Source organism: Lactuca virosa, chromosome 5 (assembly GCF_052849685.1).
Source record: "Lactuca virosa cultivar CGN04683 chromosome 5, Lactuca_virosa_CGN04683_v6, whole genome shotgun sequence".
Lineage (NCBI taxonomy): Eukaryota > Viridiplantae > Streptophyta > Magnoliopsida > Asterales > Asteraceae > Lactuca > Lactuca virosa.
Window position 1 is genome coordinate 101691209 of NC_136430.1, and position 25731 is coordinate 101716939.

At 37.2% G+C, this 25731-nt stretch overlaps 2 protein-coding genes and 1 pseudogene across 2 annotated transcripts; 1 reads left to right on the forward strand and 2 right to left on the reverse strand.

The window, feature by feature from the left end:
- The first annotated feature begins 909 nt into the window (after nt 1–909).
- On the forward strand, nt 910–1629 carry LOC145111536 (secreted RxLR effector protein 161 pseudogene; annotated as a pseudogene).
- A 183-nt stretch (nt 1630–1812) lies between these two features.
- On the reverse strand, nt 1813–3743 carry LOC145111537 (receptor-like protein EIX2). Its single transcript, XM_079047800.1, has 3 exons — nt 3059–3743; nt 1984–2092; nt 1813–1879 (listed from the first exon to the last, which is right to left on the reverse strand). The coding sequence occupies exons 1-3, from the start codon at nt 3741–3743 to the stop codon at nt 1813–1815; spliced, it is 861 nt and encodes a 286-aa protein (XP_078903926.1).
- Nucleotides 3744–4070: 327 nt separating this feature from the next.
- Nucleotides 4071–6050, reverse strand: LOC145111538 (receptor-like protein EIX2). Its single transcript, XM_079047801.1, has one exon. It carries the CDS (start codon nt 6048–6050, stop codon nt 4071–4073), a length of 1980 nt encoding a protein of 659 aa, XP_078903927.1.
- Between the last annotated feature and the right edge of the window lie 19681 nt (nt 6051–25731).

Sequence of the window (25731 nt, forward strand, 5' to 3'; positions counted from 1 at the left end):
TTTCTATGACAAATATCGCTAAAGGAAACTTGTCCAAAGAAGCCAAATCGTTTGTCACCGCTTTGTGCTCTGAACAAACACCTTCTACAACTCAAGAAGCCTTGGAATCAAGAGAGTGGATAGAAGCCATGGAGATTGAGATGGAAGCACTCAAGAAGAACGACCCATGGGAAAAGTGTGTGCTTCCACCAGGCAAAAAACCAGTGGGATGTAGGTGGGTTTTTTCTATTAAACATAAGCCGGATGGAACTATTGAGAGATACAAAGCTCGATTGGTAGCCAAAGGCTATACCCAAACATATGGAATTGATTACTCTGAAACATTCTCTCCGGTTGCCAAGATCGATACAATTAGGGTACTCTTCTCTGTCGCTGCCAATAAAGGGTGGCCCCTCCACCAATTTGATGTAAAAAATGTGTTCCTGCATGGGGAACTGAAAGAAGAAGTCTACATGGAAGCACCACCTGGGCTCGCCCAAAAATTTAAAGAAAAAGAAGTGTCGTCTAAAAAAATCTCTGTATGGGCTAAAACAATCCCCTCGAGCGTGGTTTGGCAGATTCACTCTTGCAATGAGAAAATATGGGTACAAACAGAGCAACTCCGATCACACTCTATTTCTAAAAAGGGGAAGAAATGGCCTTATAACATGTTTGATCATATACGTTGATGATATGATCATTACTTGGAATGATGAAGGAGAGATGAAACAGCTAAGACAAAACTTATTTGCAGAGTTCGAGATGAAAGACTTAGGAAGATTGAAGTATTTCCTTGGAATTGAAGTTTTATGATCAGAACGGGGAATATTCATTTGCCAAAAGAAGTATATTCTTGATCTCCTTGCAGAAACTGGAATGGTGGACTGAAAACCCATGGAAACTCCGATGATGACAAATCACAAGCTCCATATGGAACTTAAGGCTAAATTAGCTGATAAAGAAAGGTATCAACGACTGGTGGGCAAGTTGATATATATGTCACACACTAGACCCGACATAGCGTACGCTATTGGAGTTGTCAGCCAGTTCATGCATGAGCCCCAGGCTGTTCACATGGAAGCAATTATTAGAATCATAAGGTACCTTAAAGGAACACCTAGCCACGGGGTATTATTCAAATCAAACGGGCGCTTGGAGATACAAGCATACACTGATGCTGACTGGGCAGGTGATAAAGGGAACCGAAGGTCAACCTCAGGTTATTTCACATTGGTTGGCGGGAACCTTGTGACGTGGAAGAGCAAGAAACAAAAGGTTGTTGCACTCTCAAGTGCAGAAGCTGAATTCATGGGCATAGCTCGGGGACCGGCAGAAATTCTATGGATCAAGAAACTTTTAACAGAACTTGGTTTTCCTCCGAAGGGCACAAGTAGAATGATGTGTGATAATGTGGCTGCAATTCAAATCTCCGAAAATTCAGTTCAACATGATCGAACAAAACACGTGGAGATTGACCGACACTTCATTAAAGAAAAATTGGAAGCTGGGATTATCGAACTTCCGTTCGTCCGATCAGAAGACCAGGTGGCTGACATTCTAACAAAGGCGGTCAATGGAAGAATCTTTAACAATTGTCTTGGCAAGTTGACTTTTGGGGATCCCACTACTCAACTTGAGGGGGAGTGTTGAAAAAGGAAATGATCTTTCAAATATTCATTCCAAATTTAAGGATCAATCTCGATATGTTACGGCTATTCTCCAGCCTAGAATTATGCACAACCTTACCTTGTATATATCATTAGTGTCCTATAAATGTTAGCTTCTAATGTATTGTAAAATACATAAAAAAAAAACCAATCAATAAAAAGATTTTTAGCTCTCTGATCGATAATAGTTTACATTATTCAACATCTCTAAAATCGCAAGTATGACTGACTCACTGCAAAATACAAAGTGCAAACCCTATATTTCCTAAAAAATTAGCTAGTTTAATTTATAAACGAGGGCAAATATGCAAAAAAGTTTAAACTTGTATGGGAATACTTTATATAGCTTATTGGATCAAGTAATGTCCACATTAAGTAACAAAGATGTAAAAAAGTATGAAAATCCACAAACTCAGAAGGTTGATAATTCAGTTTGGATTCAAACACTAACAAATTGAGCAACAAATAATGAAAAAAAAAAGAATAAGTAAAAAAAAGTACCTTCTTGAGCTTCAAAAGTGCCAACAGTGACACTTGGTAACAAAGGAGTGAATGCAAAATAGTTACAAGGTTTTTCTTGATGGTATTTAAGTAGCATCAGCATAAAAACTTCCGAATGGCCTCACATTAGAATAGGCTGTGCTAGTCCACCACCATTGGATTGAAAAAAACAGAGGATACATGTGTTATTAACAAACTAGAGAGTTTGTTAATTTTTAGTTAACAATTAAACAAGAAAAACATGTTGAAAAACAAAATACTTAAGCCTTAATAAGGTGGGAGAGTTGAAGAAAATATGAGAACTGAAATTGGGGAACTATAAGGGGGCTTCCTATCTAAAAATAGCAGGGGAGTGACTCCATTTCTCACATTTGCTTTGAGAACAAAGGGGGAAAATTGTCATTGGGTTCAATGATGTCTCTTATCAATTAAAACACTCTCTAGCATGATTTGATTGATGAAACTTAAACCTATAAACATGAGTAACTAGCTTGCAATCTTTATTATACAGTGGTATAAATTTAAACATAGCAATAAAAAGTCAAACTGAGATCATAAAAGAAACAAACACAACTGTAATATCACAATACACAAAAATTACTCGATTCATTTTTGGTTTACCAACAGAGCACACAAAACACAAAGCAAAGAGAAGTATAATATATCCATTTCTTGGTGCACCAATCACTACTTTGTTGAGTGGGAATCATGTTTCATGGATAAACAAAAAGAAAATAAAAGTATCACAATCTATTTATGCCACAAAATAAAATTTCTCAAAAAAAAAAAATATCTACTATAACAAAAATTACATGATACTTATACAATCATATAAGTGTTGGCAATTGACGCAATTTCATACAAGAATAATGCATATCAGCAATAAATCATCCTACAGCGCGTCTTCTTACCGGATTTGGATATTTTAGGTGAAGTTTGGCTCCGGAGCCTAGCTAAACCCAGCTCTACTCTTAGAAGAACCCAATCTTTGACGACATTCAAGAATCCGTAATACGCATGTCTCCATGACTCTTTGAGAACCAACGAGCCACAAACACCCCAAAACCCAAAGACAAAACCAGCTACAATGCCAATAAGGAACCCCTTATCGAACTTATCGTCATAAGATTCTTGTTCAGCAACATCAACAACATTCGGTTTTTTACTTTCTGGCTCGTCACCTGGGCATATGTTCGGAAGTGGTACCCCACAAAGTGCAGGATTTCCGGCGTATGATGACATGTCAAAGCTTTGTAACTGCGTGCCCTTCGGGATTCTTCCCGACAAGTTGTTGAAGGACAAGTCCAACACCCCAAGATTGGTCAACTGTGAAAGGCTTGTAGGGATTCCACCAAAAAGGTCGTTTCTTGATAGATCAAGAAAATCCAATTGTCCCAATCGACCGATGTCTTTAGGTATTGATCCGGTGAAGCTGTTTCTTGAAAGATTCAATGCAATGAGAGCCGAAAGACTCGTGATCTCAACTGGGATTTCACCGGTTAGTCTATTGGAAGAAAGATCAAGGCTAACGACCAAACCCAGTGTCTTTTGGTACTCCGATTTCTTTCCTTTCCATTGCAGTAATACTTTAAACATAGCGTAGACTCTGACAATGAGTCTGGTTCGAGCTAACCCGACTGAACTGTGTTCAATACTTATTTGTTGGGTACTTATATCCCTCGTTGTCATACCCGAAATTTGATCGATACATTTGGGTATTTTCCCGGAGATATTGTTAATGGAGAGGTCCAAAATTTGAATGTTCTTGATCTTACATAAGCTTGTAGGAATGGCTCCATGGAACTGATTTGACGATAAGCTAAGAACAAGCAACGCTGACAAGCTTTTCCCTAACCATTTCGGTATCTTACCAGACAGCTGATTTTCTCCAAGATCAAGAAGTCGCAAATGCGTGCAGTTTTTTTAGGACGATGGTAGGTTTCCAGTCAAGTTATTGCCTCTCATACTCATCATATCAATCCCTTCAAGGGCCCCTATGGAGTCCGGAATTTTCCCCGTAAATCCATTGTCTTCGAGGTTCAGAATAGCCAGGATGTTAAGACTGTTCCAGCAGTCTGGAAGCTCTCCCGACAGTTTGTTATTAGAAAGGTCAAGCCGGATTAAGCCAGTCAGGTTACACAAGGAAGAAATCGGCCCGGATAACATGTTGTCGTTGAGCTTTAGAGTAATGGTGTCAAGAGGAAACAATGGTAAGTTACCCGAGAAGTTATTTGAGCTCATATCGATTATAGGTTGGTTACCAAATATAAAATCCGGAATCAGGCCATGGATCTGGTTGGAGGAGAGATTTAAGTAACGAATGCCCGGAATCAACGACTCCCAGAACCAACTAGGGACGGAATCAATGATTCCGGTGTTAGATATATCAAGCACAGAGAAATTCGTTTGAGTTCTTAGCCATCCCGGGAAAGAACTCCCGAGTTTGCAGGATGACAACGAGATGGTTTCGAGTTGAAAAGTTGCAGACCAATCGGAATCAATTTCTAAAGCCAACGAATTAAACGACAGATCGAGGTAAGTCAAACGAGAAAGATTAGAAACATGTGTTTCAAAGATCGTACCTTCAAAAGAATTCGAAGATGCGCCCAAAGACTCGAGCATGGAGAGAGGCTCTAACTTTTCAGCTAGAGTTCCATTTAATAGGTTTCTCTCAAAATACAATTCCCACAAAGAAGCGAAAACATAAAGATCAGGGAGAAATCCATTGATACGGTTATCCGCCAAATCAAGGATGGAAAGATTCGAGATTTTTTCAAATTTTTCTGGGAAAGAACCGTTCAACTGATTTTGTTCAAGGTACAGTTCCTTGAGAGATGTGAATGTTGTAAAATCAGGCAACGAACCGCTTAGCTGGTTATAAGATAAATCCAGAACTATTAAAGATCTCTCGGGTCCGGGGCCAGAGAGGTTGTGGAAAAGGCTGGGAAGATCTTGGTTGAGATTGTTCCCAGTTAGGAAAAGTTCCTGAATGTTGCTCAAGTTCTGAAATGAGCTTGGGATACCACCTTCGAGGCCATTGTTGGTCAAATCTAGGGTTTGGAGGTTTTTAAATGTACCAAATGCTTCAGGAATGATACCAAGTAGCTTGTTGTTAGATAGATCGATGTAAGTAAGGCTGCTACTAAAATTGAATAACCATGGATATATCATAGAGTTTGGAAGATCGTTAGAATTAATATTAACAACTGCAAAAGAAACAGAGGAGTTGATGATCATGGTGCGATTGAACGATTTGGCAGTGTTATTGGGAAGCGAGCAGCTTTCAAGTTGCAACTCTACGAGGGAGGGCAATGTGATGGCGTTATTAAGTAACCCAACAGATTCACTGAGGTCTATATAACTAAGATTTAGGTACTTGAGTGAGGAAAGACGAGAGAGCCAATCTGTGTTCTTAATGACCACCGATGTAGTTGCAAGATCAAGAGTTTGTAAGCTGGAAAGATTGCCTAATTGATGCGGAAATCTTGATGAAGTTAACTCAATGTTAGCGAGTTTGAGGTGTTGTAGTGTCTTGAGGGAACCAAGGAAGTTTGGGATACGAGTGAAACTGTTTCCACTCAGGTCTAAATATGTCAAAGAATTTAATGAAAGCAATGAAGAATCGATCTGACCACTTAGACCAAAAAATTGGCCAACACTTGCGTTGAAATCTACATGAAGATCAAGCTTGATGACTTGGCCAGTGTCGTTGCTGCATCCTACACCTCTCCATTTACAGCAATCTTTTGTTTTGTTGGTATTCCTCCATGACTTGATAAGGGCATAATCGTCCACGAGCCCTTTTTTGAATTGCAAGAGTGCCCTCCGGTCACGATCAATGCACCTCGTTTCGGCATGGTTGATGTATATGAAAATGAAAAGGAAATAAAAAAGGAGATGCATGAGTGATGAATATGGTTTCAAGAAATCTAAGGAGTATGAGATTTTAAAGTTAAGGAAAATATTATGTTGTACGTTATAAGATTAACATAGGAATATGACAAAATAGAGTTGACTATGGACATATGACTTATATATTTCTATGTAACAATTTGGCAAACATCTTGTGGCAGTTATTTGTTTCACATGGCGCACGCCTCAAACGCGGGAAGTTTAAGGTTCGTTACCAAATGAGAAATCTAACCTTCCTAGGATAAAACGTTACTGTCTAGATGTATAACTAAATATAATACGCACCAAAGAGGCAAAGACCCTAAAAGACTGCCGTTAACAAAGGACATCCAGGATAGAAAAAAATAATAATAATAAATTAAATTAAATTACATGGTATGTTATACATTTTTGGATCTGCGATAAGTAACAATTAAAAGTTTGAGTTGTAATCTAAAATTATTCATGTGAGTGCACAAGAACAGATGACAAATAGAGAAAACTCAGTTGAAGCAAACGTGTAGGTGTCAAGAGGAAGCAATACGTCTCTCTCTCTCTACTGGCGGCTACTGTCGTACCCTAGAAAATCATCCAACCATTTTTTCTTTCTTCGATTGTCTTATGATGACGGAAGCTAGGCCTATGCAACACAAGGTCTTTAGTATTACCAACATTAAGGCTCATATTCTATTTATTCTTGACCTTGAAGTATAACTTTTGGGGAAATTTCTTTACTCTGATGGCTACGATGTTAGTGATCATTTGGATTGCCTCATGTGATTACTATAAGAAAAGTCCTTGTTAACAACATTATTTAGTCACCATGTATTAAGTCATAAATATGTTTTGATAATATTACAAATTTAATGACCATTATTATGATGGTCGTCACTTACCGGTCACCAAAATGTAGATTAAAATTAAAATATATTTTTTTGTATATCTTAACAAGTATTAGTGACCAAAAATAATGGTCACTACATTCGAGATTTAATAACCAAAATAAATGGTCACTAATTGAATTAAAGGTTTAACGATGGCAAATAGTAGTATTGAAGTTTTTATTGGCTTATGACATTTTAAAAAAGAAGTTTTTAAAAAGTGTTTGGATTAATGTTTGGCTTAGTTTTTTAGAAATAAAAAGTGGTAAGAAAAACTAAAAAGCTAGGATTTTGTGGCTTTTTGAAACTCATTTATTTTGCCTATCCAAAAAATTGTTTGAAAAATACTTTTGAACAACCCAAACATTTTTTTAGCTTATTAGTTTTTTAAAAAGTCAATAAGCTAATAAACTAATTTGAAAAACAATCTCAAACACCCACTTAGTGACCAAAAATAATGATCATTGCATTGGAGACTTAGTGACCAAAACTAATGGTGATTAAGTACTCTTCATTTTCCAACTCACCTTAATATCATGTAAAAACATTGTAAGGTTATTTAATTACCAAATGAAATAGGTTTAGTTACCATAAAATAGTTACTAGCTATTTTATATAGTGAGTTGGAGAAAAGATACTAACTAACAAATAATAAAATAGTGTTTATTGAATATTTATTGAAAAAAACTTACAAATAAAATAACAAAATAATGTTTACTGAATACTGACTAACAAAATAACAAAACAGTTTTTATTGAATATTTATTGAAAATTGCCAAAAAAATATTGTGATCATAAAAAAATGGTCACTAGAAATTTAAGTAGAAAGTCATTGGTTGGTTCACCCATGTGGCAATTCCTTATGATTTGAGTCTTCAATTTCATTGTTTTACCGTTTTGTTTAATTAATAATATTTAAGTTTGTTTTATGTTTTAAAATTACGCACATAGATGACTCAAAAAATCCTTATACTTTATTAAGAGATAAAATAACGACAATGTCCTTATTCTTTTAACCTACTTTAGTCTCTTATCATATCTAGATATTCTGATTTGATGAGTGATCAAAAATCAAAATTGATTCAAAGAATTATACTTTTACATACACATGGTTTGTAACATCCATAAAATTTGAGCCAATTTAAAACTTTTTCAACCAATTAAAACCACTAATTATTACAAAGTGTTTTAAAAATATTTTCATGTCATAGTATCCCAAAAATCAAAATCATAAAATATGAGGAGCTGTACGATCACGCCTTCGCTTTCCCGCGATTATCTGATGTACCTGAAACCAAAACTGAACTTGTAAGCCCGAAGCTTAGTGAGTTCCCCCAAAATACTCATACAACACAACGATATACATATAATCACAAACAGCATACTATGGGTCCAGTCAACCATCGGGTTGGAATACCCCATGCCCTCAACCATCAGGTTGGAATGCCAACATATTATGGGTCCAGTTATCCTCGGGATGGAATACCCCAGGCCCACAACCATCGGGTTGGAATGCTCACATACTACGAGTCCAATCATCCTCGGGATGGAATACTCACGGCCCACAACCATCGGGTTGGAATGCCCAGGTCTGTTGGCTCTCGCACAAAGCAGATAAGCCTCAACCACCAATCAAACATGTGCACATATATCAGATAATCACATAACAGTCTATAGACAAGCAAATCGATCTAACATATCATAATAGCATAATAACATCTTGTCTACCAGGATACTGATCTAACAGATCATAACAGCATAATATCATCCTATCTACCAGGATACTGATCTAACAGATCATACTAGCATAACATATTCGGATAACAATCCAAAAGGGTTGACCTTTGTGCCTTAGACCCTTGAGTATAGTGAGGAAAACTCACCTCACAACTGTCAAACTGTAGTGATAAGATCAAACTCTCGAATCACAACCACGAACTCCACCACCTATGTTCACCACAAACCACTTCCATAAATTCCCAATTTCCTAAATATCCCCAGAGGTCAAACTGGTCAACCATCGGTCAAAGTCAAAGTCAACAGTCAAGGTCAACAGTCCATGTTGACCCGACTCGTCGAGTGCAGCTAGCAACTCGTCGAGTTCCTTAAGAACTCAGAGATCACCAAAACCCTAACTGACTCGCTGAGTTTCCAAACAACTCGTCGAGTCCTTTCGTGTCTAGATGTCGGGGAAAACCCTAACTGACTCGTTGAGTCCTCTTACTGACTCACCGAGTTCATACATAATCAAATACGGGCAATCTTCATCCGACTCGCCGAGTCGGCTATGCGACTCGTCGAGTTCATGTAGTCCATTTTTTATCCAGACGTTTTTAAGCCACCCCAAAGCTCCATATTGTAGATCCAGCTTCCTAAGGCATAGATTCCACGTAAAGTTGCAAACTTTACGTGCATGCAAGGTCTTAAAGGCTTAGAACACTAAAACCAAGTCTAGAATGAGGTTTAGGGCATGGTGAGGGGTTCCTATGAGATAAAGTTGATAACTTTATGAGTTTGAGACCTGGAGGGGTCCAGATCTGAAGTTGCAACTTCAGATCATGGCTAATACCCAAAATGGCTCACATAAATGATAAAGATGGCCTCAAACCCAACCATGAAAAGATCTAGCTAAAGATAAGCCAAGGTAACGACTTGTTACCTTCAAAATGATGCCAAGATGAAGTAGAGTCAGATCCACAAGCTCCTCTTTGCTCCAAGCTTCTTATACTTCACACCTTCTTCACAAAATGCACCAAAATTACTCTTTAATCTCACAAACACTCAAGATCAAGGTCTAGAATGATTAGGGTTTCTCTTAGCCGTCAAGGGGGTGGTAAGGGGTTGGAGGAAGGGACTTAAGGTCCTTTAAATAGGGTGAAAACCCTAAAATTTAGGGTTTCTCATTCCAGCTCCAACTCGTCGAGTTGGGTCCTCCAACTCGTCGAGTTGGTCACTTAAATCCCACGGCCAAACCCATTCCTACTCGACGAGTCGGGGCATCCAACTCGTCGAGTAGACCTTCCAAAATGAACATAAAACTGTAAAGTTTATACCTGGGATTTGGGGTGTTACACGGTTCATATTAAGTGCATTGAAAATCTTTAAGTGCATTAAGACTTGTTGATGATCCCTTATTCTTTAACAATTATTATTGGAAAGGTATTGGATATTAAGTGCATTGAAAATCTTTACAAATTGTGTTATAAGGAAGGTTTTAACGGTATGAACATTGCTTATTTGGGAGGTGATTGAAAGTGAGTATCATTCTCATTGATTTGAATAATAGACAATATAACAATATATATGCATGATTATAACAAAGGGTCATATGGGTCATATTACAAAACATATACATAGGAGAACACAGTCCGCTAATATCCCCACGCAGTTTGAACAGTAGAGGGACAAACGTTTAAACTTGATCGGGATTCATGGAACAATGTGGATGGAAGGCCCTTAGTGTGTCAACATATTGGGATGAAGATGGAACATGGAGGACTCTCATCTGTCCACACAGATCAAGGAGGCCCAGCTAGAAGCCTTGAGGCCGGATAATGTGGCAGATGAAGCCTTAAGAGGAATGGATAAGAACTTAGAAATCAAGGGTGACGGAGTTCGTTACTTCATGAATCGGATCTGGACACCAAATTTTGGTGGCTACAGAGATGTTGTCATGAACGAAGCCCACAAAACTCAATACTCCATTCATCCAGGTTCAGATAAGATGTATCTGGATCTCAAGAAATTCTATTGATGGCCGAACATGAAATCCGAGATTGCTACCTATGTGGGAAAGTGCCTAACTTGCGCCAAAGTCAAGGTAGAATACCAGAAGCCATCAGGTTTACTACAACAGCCAGAGATACCTAAGTGGAAGTGGGAGCGGATTACAATGGACTTCATAACCAAGTTGCCCAAAACCAAGGATGGTCATGACACCATTTGGGTAATCGTCGATAGATTAACCAAATCCGCTCACTTCCTGCCAATAAATGAAACGGACAAGATGGAGAAATTGACCAGAACTTACATTAGAGAGATAGTACGACTGCATGGTGTGCCAATATCTATTATCTCGGATAGAGACAGTAGATTTACCTTGCGATTTTGGCAGTCATTACAGAAATCTCTGGGAACTAGGTTGGACATGAGTACAGCCTACCACCCACAAACCGACGGGCAGAGTGAGAGAACTATCCAAACTCTAGAAGACATGCTGAGAGCCTGTGTGATCGACTTCGATAAAGCATGGGATACCCATTTGTCACTTGTTGAGTTTTCTTACAACAATAGATATCACACTAGCATCAAGGTTGCCCCGTTCGAAGCTCTCTATGGCCGTAAGTGCATGTCCCCTCTGTGCTGGGCCGAAGTGGGTGACACACAGCTAGCTAAAGGGCAAGTCCCTGACAGCATTCTCACTGGCCCGGAGATCATTCGATAAACCACAGAAAAAGATCGTCCAAATCCGAGAACGACTGAAAGCCTCTAGAAACAGACAAAAGAGCTACTCTGACAAGAGACGAAAACCCTTGGAATTCCAGGTTGGTGACCGAGTTCTATTAAAGGTCTCACCTTGGAAGGGCATGATACGCTTCAGAAAGCGTGGAAAACTAAATCCAATGTACATTGGGTCGTTCCAGATTCTTGCTAGAATCGGTCCAGTAGCTTACAAACTTCGTCTACCACAAGAACTTAATAATGTACACCCTATCTTCCACGTGTCAAACCTAAAGAAATTCCTATCCGACGAGACTCTTGTGATTCCACTCGAAGAAATCGAGATAAACGAGAGTCTAAACTTTGTGGAAGAACCAGTAGAAATCATGGATAGGGAAGTCAAACGAACAAAACAAAGTCGCATACCAATAGTGAAGGTTCGCTGGAACTCCAAGCGGGGACCTGAATTCACTTGGGAGCGAGAAGATCAGATGCAGCAAAAGTACCCGCATCTTTTCCCTGGTCCATGATGTACTCTCTATAGAAAGAATTTCGGGACAAAATTCCCTTTAACGAGGGGATGATGTAGCAACCCGTTATTTTCAAGTCAATAAAAGTTAAACCTTCTAAATAAAAATCAAGTTTTATTTATTTTATTAAGTTTATAAGTGTTAAAAATGAATTAAAATAAGGAAATTATTTCATTATTTAAGTGTTTTTAATAATTGACAATAAATACATTTGAACCGAAAACTCCCCCACTCAACCGAGAACTCTCGCCTCGGACCCCACCACCCAACCGAAATCAGCTATGTTCCTCTGAAAACGTGCGAGAGGTCCCACCTTTCTTCGGACCGAAAACAGTTTTCGGTCAGCACCGAAAACTGCATGCGAAGGGACCCACCTAGTGCACCGAAATCTCTCCATTGGGCTACTTCTTGACCGAAAAATCCTTCTTTTGGGCTCCTTTTCAACCGAAATCACTAAGTTTTGGCCCATTAAGGCCGAAAACATCTTCTATATATATGCTTTCAACCGTGAACCAACTTCATTTCTCACTTTTCAAACTGTAAACACTCCCATTTTGGTCTTAAAAGTCATACAAAATCTTCATATATTCATGAGTTTTCTACCCAGATCATCATAATTCCACCTAGAACACCAAGAACAATCTTCAAATCTTCATAATTTCACCAAGAACACACCGAAAACCCTCCCAAGCTCACCGAAAACCCCTCTTGCACACCGAAAACGTCAACAACACTTCAAATAATTTTTGTAAGTATTCCTTACATAATTAAAGTGTTGTCTAACACTTTAATTATTATTTAAATCATTATTCAATCTATTATTTAAATTAATATCTTATTAATTTAAATATGATATCGTATATAACTACCATGAGGACACGACTACGCACGCGGGTTCTAACTCGAGGATCATCGTTACCACTTCGCATCCAAACACGAACTTACATTCGAGGTGAGTTCATACCCCTACGTTTTCACTATTTTTCAATGTTTTTAGGGGGGATACAAGTAAAACACAAGGACTCTTGTGTTAACATTCAAACAATTTCAAACCGTTTCAAACCATTTGCAATTGTTTCAAACTGATTTATTGCTACATTTTGTCAAAATATATTTATATATAAAAATAAGGTTCAACAGACTTAGAATTGGCAATTCCGCGCTAATTCTTGTTCCTTGTCTGGTTGTGGGTTTAGAATAGAATTGCTTATTCGATTGTCTTTTCACCCTTAATTATATTTGCTGTGAAGATATATGAATATAAAATATATCTCATTATATTGATAATCCTTTTCTAACATGTAGAACAAAAAGGGTATTTTTCACAAATCTTTTACTACCGCTTATTATACACTGTTAAATTGCAAAGGTTTTCCATTCATTATAGAGCATACATTTAAACTATAATAGGTATAGTTTGCGAATAACTACATTATTTTACTAAGTTCAAGAAACGATACAAGGACATACTTTTAAACTATAATAGGTATAGTTTGAGGAACACTACACTATCTTATAAACTCAAGAACACTATACATAAACAAGTATATAAACTATAATAGGTATAGTTTATGGAACACTACTCTATTTCACTAATTTAGGGATACACTACTAAAATAATTATTTAAGTATAATTATTTTACATCACAAAGTACACTACTACAAGGTAATACATATAGTTTCAAGTACAAAAGAACATTATACTACTACACGTAATCTAGTTAATACTGTTGGATTAGGTGTCTAAGCCCATAACTATAATTGGTATGTATTTGAATTGATAGCAGCACAATCCTTTTGGGTTGCCCTCAACCTAACAACTGGACAAGGAAATTATGAAAGGAGAGATATTAATTTATAAGATTAATAAATTAATATATATATATAAATGATTTATTAATATGTTAAAAGATTAATATATTAATTAGAAATCATTATGTTTAATTAATAGTTAGCCAGAAATTAATCAGAATTAATTTTGGGGTCAAAAGTATTAATTATAAAGTGCAGGGACTAGTTTGCAATTATCTAATAGTTGAGTGGAAGGCTCCAGAACCTCCTTGGAAGGAGGTGGACGAAATCTATAAGGGAAACCCTAAGGATTTCGTCCAAGGGGGCTTTGGATAAGGCCCTTGGGTTTGCTTAGGCCCTAAGCAAAGGAGCATTAGGGTTTTCCCTAAACCCTAGATCCCTCAGCTATATAAGGAGCCTCCCAGCTCTCAAAATCGGTCACCACTTCTTTGAAGAAACCCTAAGGCCGAAATTGCATACTCTTTCTACCCTCTCTCCTCCAAGTTTCCTTCTTGCTAGTTCTTGGGTGTGATTACATTAGAGGCATTACACTTGTGGTGTTAAGCTTCCAAGAAGATCAAGGGAATTATCAATTGTTTGCTATAACAATTGAAAGGTATGTAACTCCTAAACCCTAGTTTACTATTTTCGAAAATAGCCTCCTCCTCTAGGGTTCTTGTTTTGCAATTCAAAGTTGTATGTTCAATAGTTAAAACATAGATCCAAAGTAGGTTGCATGTGAACTTAGGAATTGTTTTCTGGTTTATTTGTTTTACCTAAAACTCATCAGTGGTATCAGAGCCATTGTTTTGTTTTAAATTGAATTGCTATAATTGTTGAATTGCAAATTAGGGTTTATAGCTATTAAACCCTAAAGGCCAAATTTTCGTTTTAGGGTTTTGGATCAAAGGGTTTTCGAAAACCCTAGCCTCCAAAGAACCCTAATCGAAATTAGGGTTAGGGTTTTGGAAACCCTAGCCTCCTCCCCTTAAATTTCGAAATATGCTAGCCTTTTTTTTAGGGTTTCCTTGTTTTGGATAATAGTTGCATTATTGGATAATTGAGATAAATAAGGAAATTATCCTATCCCCATATTTTCGAAATCTAGAAGGGATATGGATTAGGATTAAATTAATTGTTTAATTTAATTAGATAATCCTTACAAGATTTAATAAATTAATTAAAAGTTAATTAATAGATAAATATTAAATCTAGTTATTTGGTTTATTTAAATTTAAATTAATAGTTTAAATTTCGAAATTTATATAAACCTTAAAGTTTTAAAAAGTTTAAAACACACCTTATATATGTATTATAATTAAAAGTTAAATATTATATATGTATAAGAATATGGTCAGTCAAATCGCTAGTATGCCTCATTCACGAAGCTAGTCTATAAGGGGGGTATAAGGAAACTGTCTATAAAATGGTAGTTGAATGGGTGTCCACTCTCACCACCGCTTCCTTGATTAGTGGAGGGTCGTTAGCAGAACGGATTTGATAGGACAACTACTTCTCATTAAAGGTATAATGCTATTAAAGAAAGTACTAGAACATTATTTTTCAAAATCCCAACTCTAGTTACTTTAGGAAAAATGTGAAAAGTATGCTAATCCATGAAATTGCACATTATGTTTTATTGGTCGTTAGTGGAGCGTGTGTGGTTAACTAGCACACTAAAAGGCACTAATAAAGAGTAGTAATGGGTATCTCATAATTGTCATTTTGATGGAGCGTGTGTGGTTTACCAACACATCAATAGTTAATGATAAAGACAATGAGGTTACCAAGCACATTTGCATGGTTATTCACATCTTGTTTGTGATCCTCGTCATCCCAGTCACAAATAGAAGAGCATAATCCGAGATTAAAACATGTCATTGAATAGTTTCAATGTATCTCAAAAGAATTAGGAATTTCACTTCGGTTATTTCGTCTAATGGTGGAATTGGTGAATCGTCATTCACCTACCTTTATGAAATTTACTCTTGGATCTCGGCATCCCATTTCTAAGTTGTGAATCTTCATAGTTGGATCCTAACCTTGATATTATATCTTTGGGTTATTTTATTAAGGTATCTTGAAATCTAACTAAAACTTTCCTTCTTTTCAGATGTCTACTCCTGGAAACACTTCTGCTTCATCCTCCTCCAACCAAAACTTCTCTTTGCTCAATATCTGCTCCAAAGTCGTTATGGATGGCTCTAACTATAACGATTGGATGCGCAACATCAAGATGGCTCTTCGTTTTGAGAACAAAGAATATGTTCTTAAAAAGGAGCTCAAAGAACTTGATGAGTCTGAAGCTACTCCTGAAGAACTTGCTGCCTACAAGAAACATTACGATGATGCTACCAAAGTGGCATGCATCATGGTAGCAACTATGTCCCCAGAACTACAGAGGTACTATGAGGACTACTGGCCTTTCGAGATGAACAAGGACCTTATGGATAAGTACCATAAGCGAGCTCGTCAAGAAAAGTTTGAAGTAGTCAAGTTACTCATGGCTTGCAAGATGAAAGAAGGGGAATCGGTTGTGTCACATGTGCAAAGAATGCAACGCTACATAGAGCGTTTGGTCAAGCTCAACATTCACTTTGATGAGGAATTGGCCATTGACATGGTCTTGAACTCACTACCTGATTGTTATGGTCAGTTTATTCTAACTTACCATTTGAACAATACTGAGCAGACTCTGGCCCAATTGCACAACTTGTTGCAGACAGCTGAAGCAAGGATGAAGGGTAAAAGTATACCCTCCACACCTGCAAGTGCCCCTGTCTTGGCTATTGGACATGGAAAGGGGAAAAAGAGGAAAGGTCCTCCCAAGCAAAATTAGAAGAGCAAGGCTCAAGCTGGGTCATCTAGCAATGGCCCAAAGGCTAAGCCCAATGGTTCCACTCCCCATGTTTCTGATCCAAAAGAGGTCGTTTGTTTTTACTGCAATCAAAAGGGGCATTGGAAGAGATCTTGCCCACAATATCTGCAAGATATCAAGGATGGCAAAGTGAAGCCATCTTCGGCAGGTATTTACACTATTTCTGCTAATAACTCATTATCTTCTCGTTCATGGGTCCTTGATACAGGATGTGGTTTTCATATCTGTTCTGATATGCAGGGGCTAAAGGAAAGTGAGGAAATAGAGCGAGGAAGGATAAACTTGATCATGGGAAACAGAAAGTCTTCACCAGTAACCAAGATCGGAGTTTATCAGCTTTTGCTTAGTAATGATGTTAGATTAGATTTGATAAATTGTTGCTATTCGTCTGAGATGACGAGAAACATTATTTCATTTCATGCATTGTTCAGACAAGGTTTTAAATATTCTTTTAATGATTTGAATGGTTCAATTTCTATTTATAAGAATGGTGTTTTTATGTTTGAAGCTTTACCTTGTGATGGTGTGTATGAAACAGTGACTTGTGTTGATAGCTTAGGAAATAGTGTATTTAATATTGACTTGTCTAATAGTGTAGACAAGGCATGCTTGTGGCATTGTCGTCTTGGACACATTAACAAGAAACGCATAGCCCAACTCCAAAAGGATGGAGTGTTGGAATCATTTGACCTAAAATCAGATGATATGTGTGAATCTTGTCTTTTGGGAAAGATGACAAAATCACCATTCACAGGGTCTTGTGAAAGAGGTGAAGGTCTGTTGGATCTCATACACACAGATGTGTGTGGGCCCTTCAGATCAACTACAAGAGATGCTAATCGATTCTATGTGACTTTCACTGACGATTATAGCAGATATGGTTATATCTACTTGATCAAGCATAAGTCAGAAACCTTTGAAAAGTTCAAAGAGTTTAAGCATGAGGTCGAAAATCAATTGGGCAGGAAGATAAAGATACTTAGATCCGATAGAGGCGGGGAGTATCTTAGTATCGAGTTCAACGACTATCTAAAAGAATGTGGGATAGTCTCACAGATGACTCCTCCTATGACACCTCAGTTAAATGGTGTAGCTGAGAGGCGTAATCGAACCTTGTTAGACATGGTTCGTTCTATGATGAGTCGTGCTTCGCTTCCTATTCACTTCTGGGGGTATGCCTTAGAGACAGCCGCCCACATCCTCAATCTTGTCCCTACAAAGAAGGTTGCCAAAACACCTCATGAAATGTGGACGGGGAAAGTTCCCTCGTTGGCACATATTAAAGTCTGGGGTTGTGAAGCTTTCGTAAGACGAGAGACTCACGACAAGCTAGCAGCTAGAAGTGAGAAATGTGTTTTCATTGGTTACCCAAAGCAGTCTTTTGGATATTTGTTCTACAGGCCTAGTGAAAACGTGGTCTTTGTAGCACGAATAGGAGTTTTTCTAGAAAGGGAGCTCATATTCAAAGAGGACAGTGGGAGCACCATTGAACTTGAAGAAATTCAAGAGTTAGCCAATGAAGGAACCTTAGATGACACTAGCACTCAACCAGAGGAAACAGTTCCTGTTGAACCAGTTGATAACTCATTACCTCTTCGAAGGTCCACTAGGGCGAGTGTGCCACCTGAGTTGTATGGTTTTCATATTACTTCAGATGGTGACACATTCATAAGTGACAGAACACTAGTTAACTTAGATGAACCAGTCACTTATAAGGAAGCAATGGCAGGCCCAAAGGCTTCCAAGTGGAAAGAGGCAATGGACTGCGAGATTAAGTCCATGTATGACAACCAAGTTTGGAATTTGGTTGATAGTGCACCAGGTCGTAAGACAGTTGGGCGCAAATGGATCTTCAAGAAGAAGACAGACATGGATGGGAATGTGCATACATTCAAGGCTCGACTGGTTGCAAAAGGTTTCACTCAAACCCCAGGGGTTGACTATGATGAGACCTTTTCGCCAGTAGCTAAGATTAAATCTATTAGGATATTGCTCGCCATAGCTGCCTTTCATGACTATGAAATCTGGCAGATGGATGTCAAGACTGCTTTCCTTAACGGGAAGTTGGCTAAGGATGTTTACATGAATCAGCCAGAGGGTTTTGTTGATGCAAAGTTTCCCAATAGGGTGTGCAAGCTTGAGAAATCCATTTATGGATTGAAACAAGCATCTCGCAGCTAGAATCTTTGCTTCCATGAGAAAGTCAAAGAGTTTGGTTTCTCTAGAAGTGAAGATGAGTTTTGTGTGTATATCAAGGCTAGTGGGAGTATAGTAACTTTTCTGGTGTTATATGTCGATGACATATTACTCATTGGTAACGACGTTGCGACCTTGAAAGATGTTAAGTCTTGGCTTGGAAAGTGTTTTGCCATGAAATACCTTGGAGAAGCTGCCTATATTCTTGGGATTAGAATATTAAGAGATAGAAAGAAGAGACTAATTGGACTTAGTCGGAGCACATACTTGGATAAGGTACTAAAGAGGTTTAGTATGGAAAATTCCAAGAAGGGAGAGCTACCTATCCAGAGCAATACCAAATTGAGTAAGACTCAATGCCCGAGTACGGATGAGGAAATAGACGACATGAGTCGTGTACCTTATGCTTCCGCTGTCGGATCGATCATGTACGCTATGACATGTACTCGCCCTGATGTGGCATTTGCTTTGAGCATGGTCAGTCGCTATCAGGGAAACCCGGATAGAGCTCATTGGATAGCAGTAAAGAATATACTCAAGTATTTGAGGAGGACAAAGGACTGGGTCCTTGTACTTGGTGGCAATGATACTTTGAGAGTAGATAGTTACAGTGATGCCAGCTTTCAAACGGATAGAGATAACTGTTGGGTTTTGAGCATTCTAACACTCCTAAGTGTACATGCAACCCTAAATACCTTGGATCTATGTTTTCTCTATTATACATGCAAATATGATTATCCAAGGTATTATCCTAACTAGCATACCAAAACATTGATACTAGGATAATAAAATAGATAGAATACATACCTTGTTGTTGTTGCTTGACTCCATGAAGCTTGAGAGCCTAGTGCCCCAAGTGTGACACCTCAAATGGTTCACACAACATCATGAACTCTTGGAATAACCATGAGAAGAAGACATACATGTTCAAATCGGCTAGCCCTCAAAATATGTATCACTAGTCCCAATTTCTTGAACTAAAGGGGTTCTTATATAGTGTGGCTATTAGGGTTACACCATGTAACTCATGACTTTACCCATTCCTTATGCTCCATGGGTTTTAACCTCCATGGAGTATCCATGGATCACCACATGGGTTAAACCCAACATAAAGGAATCTTGGATCATAAGCCCACATATATAAGAATGAATGATTTACACAATCAATCCCCATATATTTAATTAGTCTCTTTTTGATCACTAAATTAAGTCCAAATTAATTCTTGATCAATACTAATTAAATAACATGATTTCATATTAATATATTAGAACTTATAATATATTAATATGTCACAAAATGTCTTTTCCTCATAAACGGTCTATCCAAATGTTCCGATGCCATGCAACCCAAATGGACCATGCCGAGTCGGGTCAAGTACATACCAATTATAGTTATGGACTTAGACACTAATCCAACAGTCTCCCACTTGGATAAGTTTAAAACTATTATTGCGTATGACTTCAGGAACCAACTGGCAATCGTAGCTCTCAAAAGCCGCTGTCGAACTCTGACCTTGTAGATGAACTCTGACCTTTGTCAATGACTTGTCCATTAGATAAGGGATCATATATTCCTCCATTCTAGATATCATATGGACTGAGACATGGATTATAATCATTCTCTCTGTCCATTTGTTGTTTCCCGATTTCCGATTTATGACGACTGACTAATTGAACAAATCAAATCAGTCCTGGCTCGGCCGAGCACTTCCATTTGTCATCATCAAATCATCGAGGGGCCCACATATATCGCTTTTATCCCGAAGGTAAAAGGAATGGATAAACTTCGACTCATATGGCTTGTTCTACTACTTGTTGAATCATACACAAAGGCACGTTTTATAACACCGAGTTACCGAATGCGTTTTCGTGCAATCAATGTACAACCAACTCATAGTAACAACTCGTATCTCTAGGTTTGAAGAATATAAGATATTATCGTCTCATGATCACTCGTGATAAAATCCATGAAGTGATTCCAATGAGCGCGGGTTGAATCCAATACTCAGAACTTATGAGCACTCATGAGTGTTGTAGCCCCTTGTCCAACATCTTAGACCTCTACAAGCCAACCCATGACAGTCTTGATTCATATCTACTTCCAACATATGACCGACTGTGGATAGTTTGAATAACTTAGTCAATCAGGAAGAACGACCTAGTTATTCTGGAAGTCAAAACATGCAAAATGAAACACAATAATAATATAATCTAATATGGTATCAAAACCTATGAACATAAATAAAACACCTTTTATTTATCACCATATGATTACACATTATTCATTGTATACTGTTTCAGCTATCAACTTTATTCTTGAATTTAAAACAATAGTTGTCCCATGCTCCAAGCATGTACACTATGTTTTCTAAACACTAGTCATGTCATACACCAAGTATGCATACTATGTTTGTCTATAATCTTCACTTTGTGAATTAGATCAATTGAACATAACTCCAATGATCCTCTTTCACAGTCCCAAATCCTTACTGCAAATGCAAGAATTCCAAATTCATGTCATTTACTGAAATCTGTTAGATTCTAAACTTATATGCATTGATCCTCCTGTAATGATTATGCACAGAGTCAGAAAGACTTGACAACAACCATTACAGAGCATTCCAAAGGAGATCAGCTCCTTGAAAATATCCTTCTTGCATTAAGTTTCCTAATCTTACACAGATTGAATAATTTCCAACTTTGAAACATTTCCATATTCCATTTTGACTATCACTTCTGAACAAGAGTTGCCTCCTTACAGATTATGTCAATATGGTCCTTCCAGAATTATCACTATACTTCCAACTGTCCTTGAGCAACCAATCTTTGGTAAACCTTAGATTGTCCTCGACAATTGCTTAATCCTTTTAGTCATATCCAGTTCTAGACCTTTTCCCTTCTTAATGCCCCATGCATTTGGAAAATTTTAGAAAGGATAAATATAGCACATGTAATCGATCCTATATCCGAAGCATATGGGACTCGAGTCATGATGTCTCACATAAAGACTAAACCAGTCTTTTGCTATAACATTTCCATTTCTATTTGCCAAGTTCTCATAATTCAGATTATGAAAAGGGATGCCGTAATCATAATCGAATTTTAGAACGCAAATAATGGACCCATATATAGAATTTCCTTATGTTGAGTCATTCCAACATGAAATTCATATATATATCCTTGACTAAATACGACTTAAAACCTCAATCTAAGCTTTTAGAATTGAAATGAAGTATAATTTCCTCTCCCTTAATTATAGCAAAACAACTTTTTCAATCCCTGCAGCCTCACGAATTGAAACTTTTGTTTTCTATAATTAACATTGCTAACTTGCAACCTCTGTCATAATTATCATGCTCCCACTAACATGATGATTATTAGCATAACACTTATGCTCCCACTAGCTTTGACATGTAATCAGAAATCAGTTGGACTTCTAGAAATCAATACTTTATTGACTTTCTTACCAAAGTTCATATTTCTGATACTAGATTGTTTTGATAAAACTTTATCAATATCATAAACCTTATCTTAGATAGCTCACAGGTGTGTCTAAATAATTTTAAGAACTATGAAAAGGGATGCCGTAATCATAGCCTCGATTGTTTAGACCTTTACCACTTCTCACAAGTCCATGTTAGTATGCTGGTTAACCACACACGCTCCACTAACGACTTTGAGAATGCAAATATCACAATTGCTATCTAGCTAAAATCTACTTAGTGAAAGTGTTTCCTCACCATCATTTTCATGAATCGGAGAGAAACCTTATGACACTTAGATTTAATGGTGTATGTGTTCTTATCCATGTGAATTGTCAAAACCATAATCACAAGACAAGGTTACTGACAAATCCACACTTATATGGATTAAACTTGTGCAATCTTAAATTCTTGCCATTTGGCAGCTCAAGGGCCTGCCATTGCTTCCAAGTAGCTGTGCAACCAATTGAGAACTCTCAGAACTCCTATGCAAAACCAACTTGAATAGGCACAGACATGTCGACACGATAGGTTATAAACCTCAAGTCGTGTGCTAGTGAAGAACTTCAGGTTTTATTCTTGATTAGTTCTTGAGACTTTCAAGACCTTTAAGACTCCCACTGTCCTCTTGACATATAAGACTTTCTTGTCAGATATTCAAGAGATAGTGTGGATTCTAATCAGGACAAACACTTCACACAATTGGCCTTAGTTGGTCTTTGTTTTATCCAAAACATCACAACTTACCAATTTCAAATGTACAAGAGTAGAAAACTTTTACTCTTACATTTGACAAGTGTTTTAAACCTTCTTTAAGACATGTCACTCAAGTTACAATCTTAGAGTATAACTCTAAGAATTGTTTTTGGAACGAAGTATAAATCATCTTCTTGATTTAACCACTTTAACAATTCATAGCTCCTCTTCTTAGCTACCAGAATGCACTTAGAGGATGAATTGTGATAAGGTCTCTTAATCATTAAGATGATTATATAACATGATACTAAAGTACTCTCCCATCTTTTCAGATTTGAGAAACTTTTATCTTTCTGCCTAAGTTGATTCTTCTTATTCGCTCTGCCATACATTGAAACCTTTTCCAATGTCTCAGAATTACACTTAAGCTTGTAAGTATAACCATATTTACTGAATTTTAGTAAATAATGACGAATAGTCTTAACGATTATTTGTGGTGGGCTTGATCAGTGCACAAGAATGTGTACTCGATCTTTTACTTGACTCACACATCCATGTGAACAAGTAGTTAGTCTTAATTCTTCCAATGCTTGAAAGTTCTTATTCATCATGCTATACAACTTGCATGATTCCAAGTTTCTATCCAACTGAAACTTAGGTGATGAGAATCTTTCCTTATTTGGTAAATTTAGACACTACCACAAATGAAAGAATCAAATTCATATTTCCACTCTTGCTCTTAATGGAATCTTATAAGCAACAGAAGTTTTCACAAATGCCATTGTAAGGATATTTTAAAATAAATAAAATCAAAAAAAAAAATCTTTTATTTTTAAACTTTGCGGAAAAACTATCCTTACAATGCAAAAGCACATGAAAACTTTGTTGTTATTTATTCCTAAGCAATATATCATAACTCTTAAGAAGTAGCTCAAGAATCCGATCTTCAAACTATGCGATAGAAATCCATCTATGCCATCAGATTCAGCATATTCTTTCTTTAAGTTTCTTCACTTTTTCTTTGATTCTTAAAACATCAACATGTGACCCAGTCACATCATGTATCAAGAATCTCAGAATAGAAACTTAGCAGAGTTAGATAGTGGACTTTACCCGAAGTAGAGTCAAACTTATTGACTTTAATATCCTTAGGTAAATTTGGCAGCTTCGCAACCAATGCCCCTTTCTTTGGCAATAGACCCTTGATAATGGGACTATCTCAGACTTAGCCGTTCTCTTTACCATTTGGTCAACCGAGTTGACTATGGCCGATCCCTTTCCATTAGGAAGAGAGAGCTTTACTGGATATCCAATGTCATCATTGTCAATGTCCATAAAGTTTTAGGAAGTTGATCTTAGCAAATAGATAAGATCATTAAGGGTCTTGTCATAGTCTGTTTCATAGGAGTCCCAAAGGAACTCACTATGTGACTTAGAAAGTGATTGATCATCAGCTTCCTCTAGACTTTGACACCCAACTCTCCCGGCTTGTCAATATGTGACTACATCTCCAAGATGTGATCACACATAGACCTTTGCTTGCCAATAGGGCTTGAGTGACCTTAACCTTTTCAGGAACTTGTGGGTTAGGGAGAATAATTGGAGGAGGTGAAAGAAGTATGATTTCCATGGGACATCATCTTCATTTAGGAAAGCTTGTTTCAAGAGATTTGGGAAGATCATCTTTTGGGAGATATTCAAGAGAGTTGATTTAAAGTCCTTAATATAACACCCAATATGAAATATTAAGGCTAGGACCCAACAACCTATTTATAACTGGAAGAGGGATGCCGTAATCGAAGTTATAAAATAGTTGAAGGTAGGTAAATGACGATTTACCAATTTCCACCATGAAAAACGAAATATAATTAAGTTTTAATTGGATTTGAAACTCCTAGATCTTTTGAGATACATTGAACTTTCAATGGCATGTTTGAATCTCAATTGTGCCCTCTCAAGTTTGTGACTGGGATGCCGAGGATCACAAACAAGGTGTGAATAACCATGCAAATTGACTTGGTACCCTTAACTTTATCGCCTAATCGATGTGCCGGTTAACCACACACGCTCCACCGATCTATAATAGAGTCAAGTTACCCTTTGCCACTCTTACTAGTCCTTATTAGTGTGCCGGTTAACCACACACGCTCCACTAATGACTTGGTAAGGTACAAAGTGTAATTTCATGGGTTAGCACCTTTTCACATTTTCCTAAGTAACTAAGATTGGGAATGTATAAGTGTTTAGTTACTTAGTATTTATCATTAATACTTTTAATGAAGGGAGAATTATAGTCCTTTCCTACCCGTTCGGCTAACGACCCTCCACCAGTCAAGGAAGCGGTGGGTGAGAGTGGACACCCATTAAACTGCCATTTTATAGGCAGTAACCTTATACCTCCCTTATAGACCGGCTTCGTGAATGAGGCCTACTAACGGTAAGATTGACTTTATCTTATACATATCTATATAATTAAAATTATAATAATAGTATAAGGGTTTGAATTTTAACTTTTAAAATTCTAAGGGCTAACTTGGAATTAAAGTATTCATAAGTGAAACTTTTCAAATTCCAAAACTTGAGGGCAAGTTTTGAAACTATTCAAAACTAATTAATTTCATAACTTATGTGTTTAAATTAGTTTTAATTAAAAAACTCTTCAAGTTCCATAACTTGAGGACAAGTTATGGAAGACTTTAAACTAATAAAAGAATGTAACTTTTCTTTATTTTGTAACTTATGGAATTAATTAAGGTTACACATTTTATTACTTAATGAAGTGACTCTTGAACCTCCATA

Excerpts from the sequence above, each read along its gene's own strand:
- LOC145111537 (XM_079047800.1), bottom strand. The coding sequence starts at position 3,743 with ATGTTTAAAGTATTACTGCAATGGAAAGGAAAGAAATCGGAGTACCAA. Across the intron at positions 2,093-3,058 it reads ACCTAAAATATCCAAATCCG|TGTTTGAATCCAAACTGAAT; the intron begins GTAAGAAGACGC and ends TCAATTTGTTAG. Across the intron at positions 1,880-1,983 it reads GATCCAATAAGCTATATAAA|TGAGTCAGTCATACTTGCGA; the intron begins GTATTCCCATAC and ends TGTATTTTGCAG.
- LOC145111538 (XM_079047801.1), bottom strand. The coding sequence starts at position 6,050 with ATGCATCTCCTTTTTTATTTCCTTTTCATTTTCATATACATCAACCAT.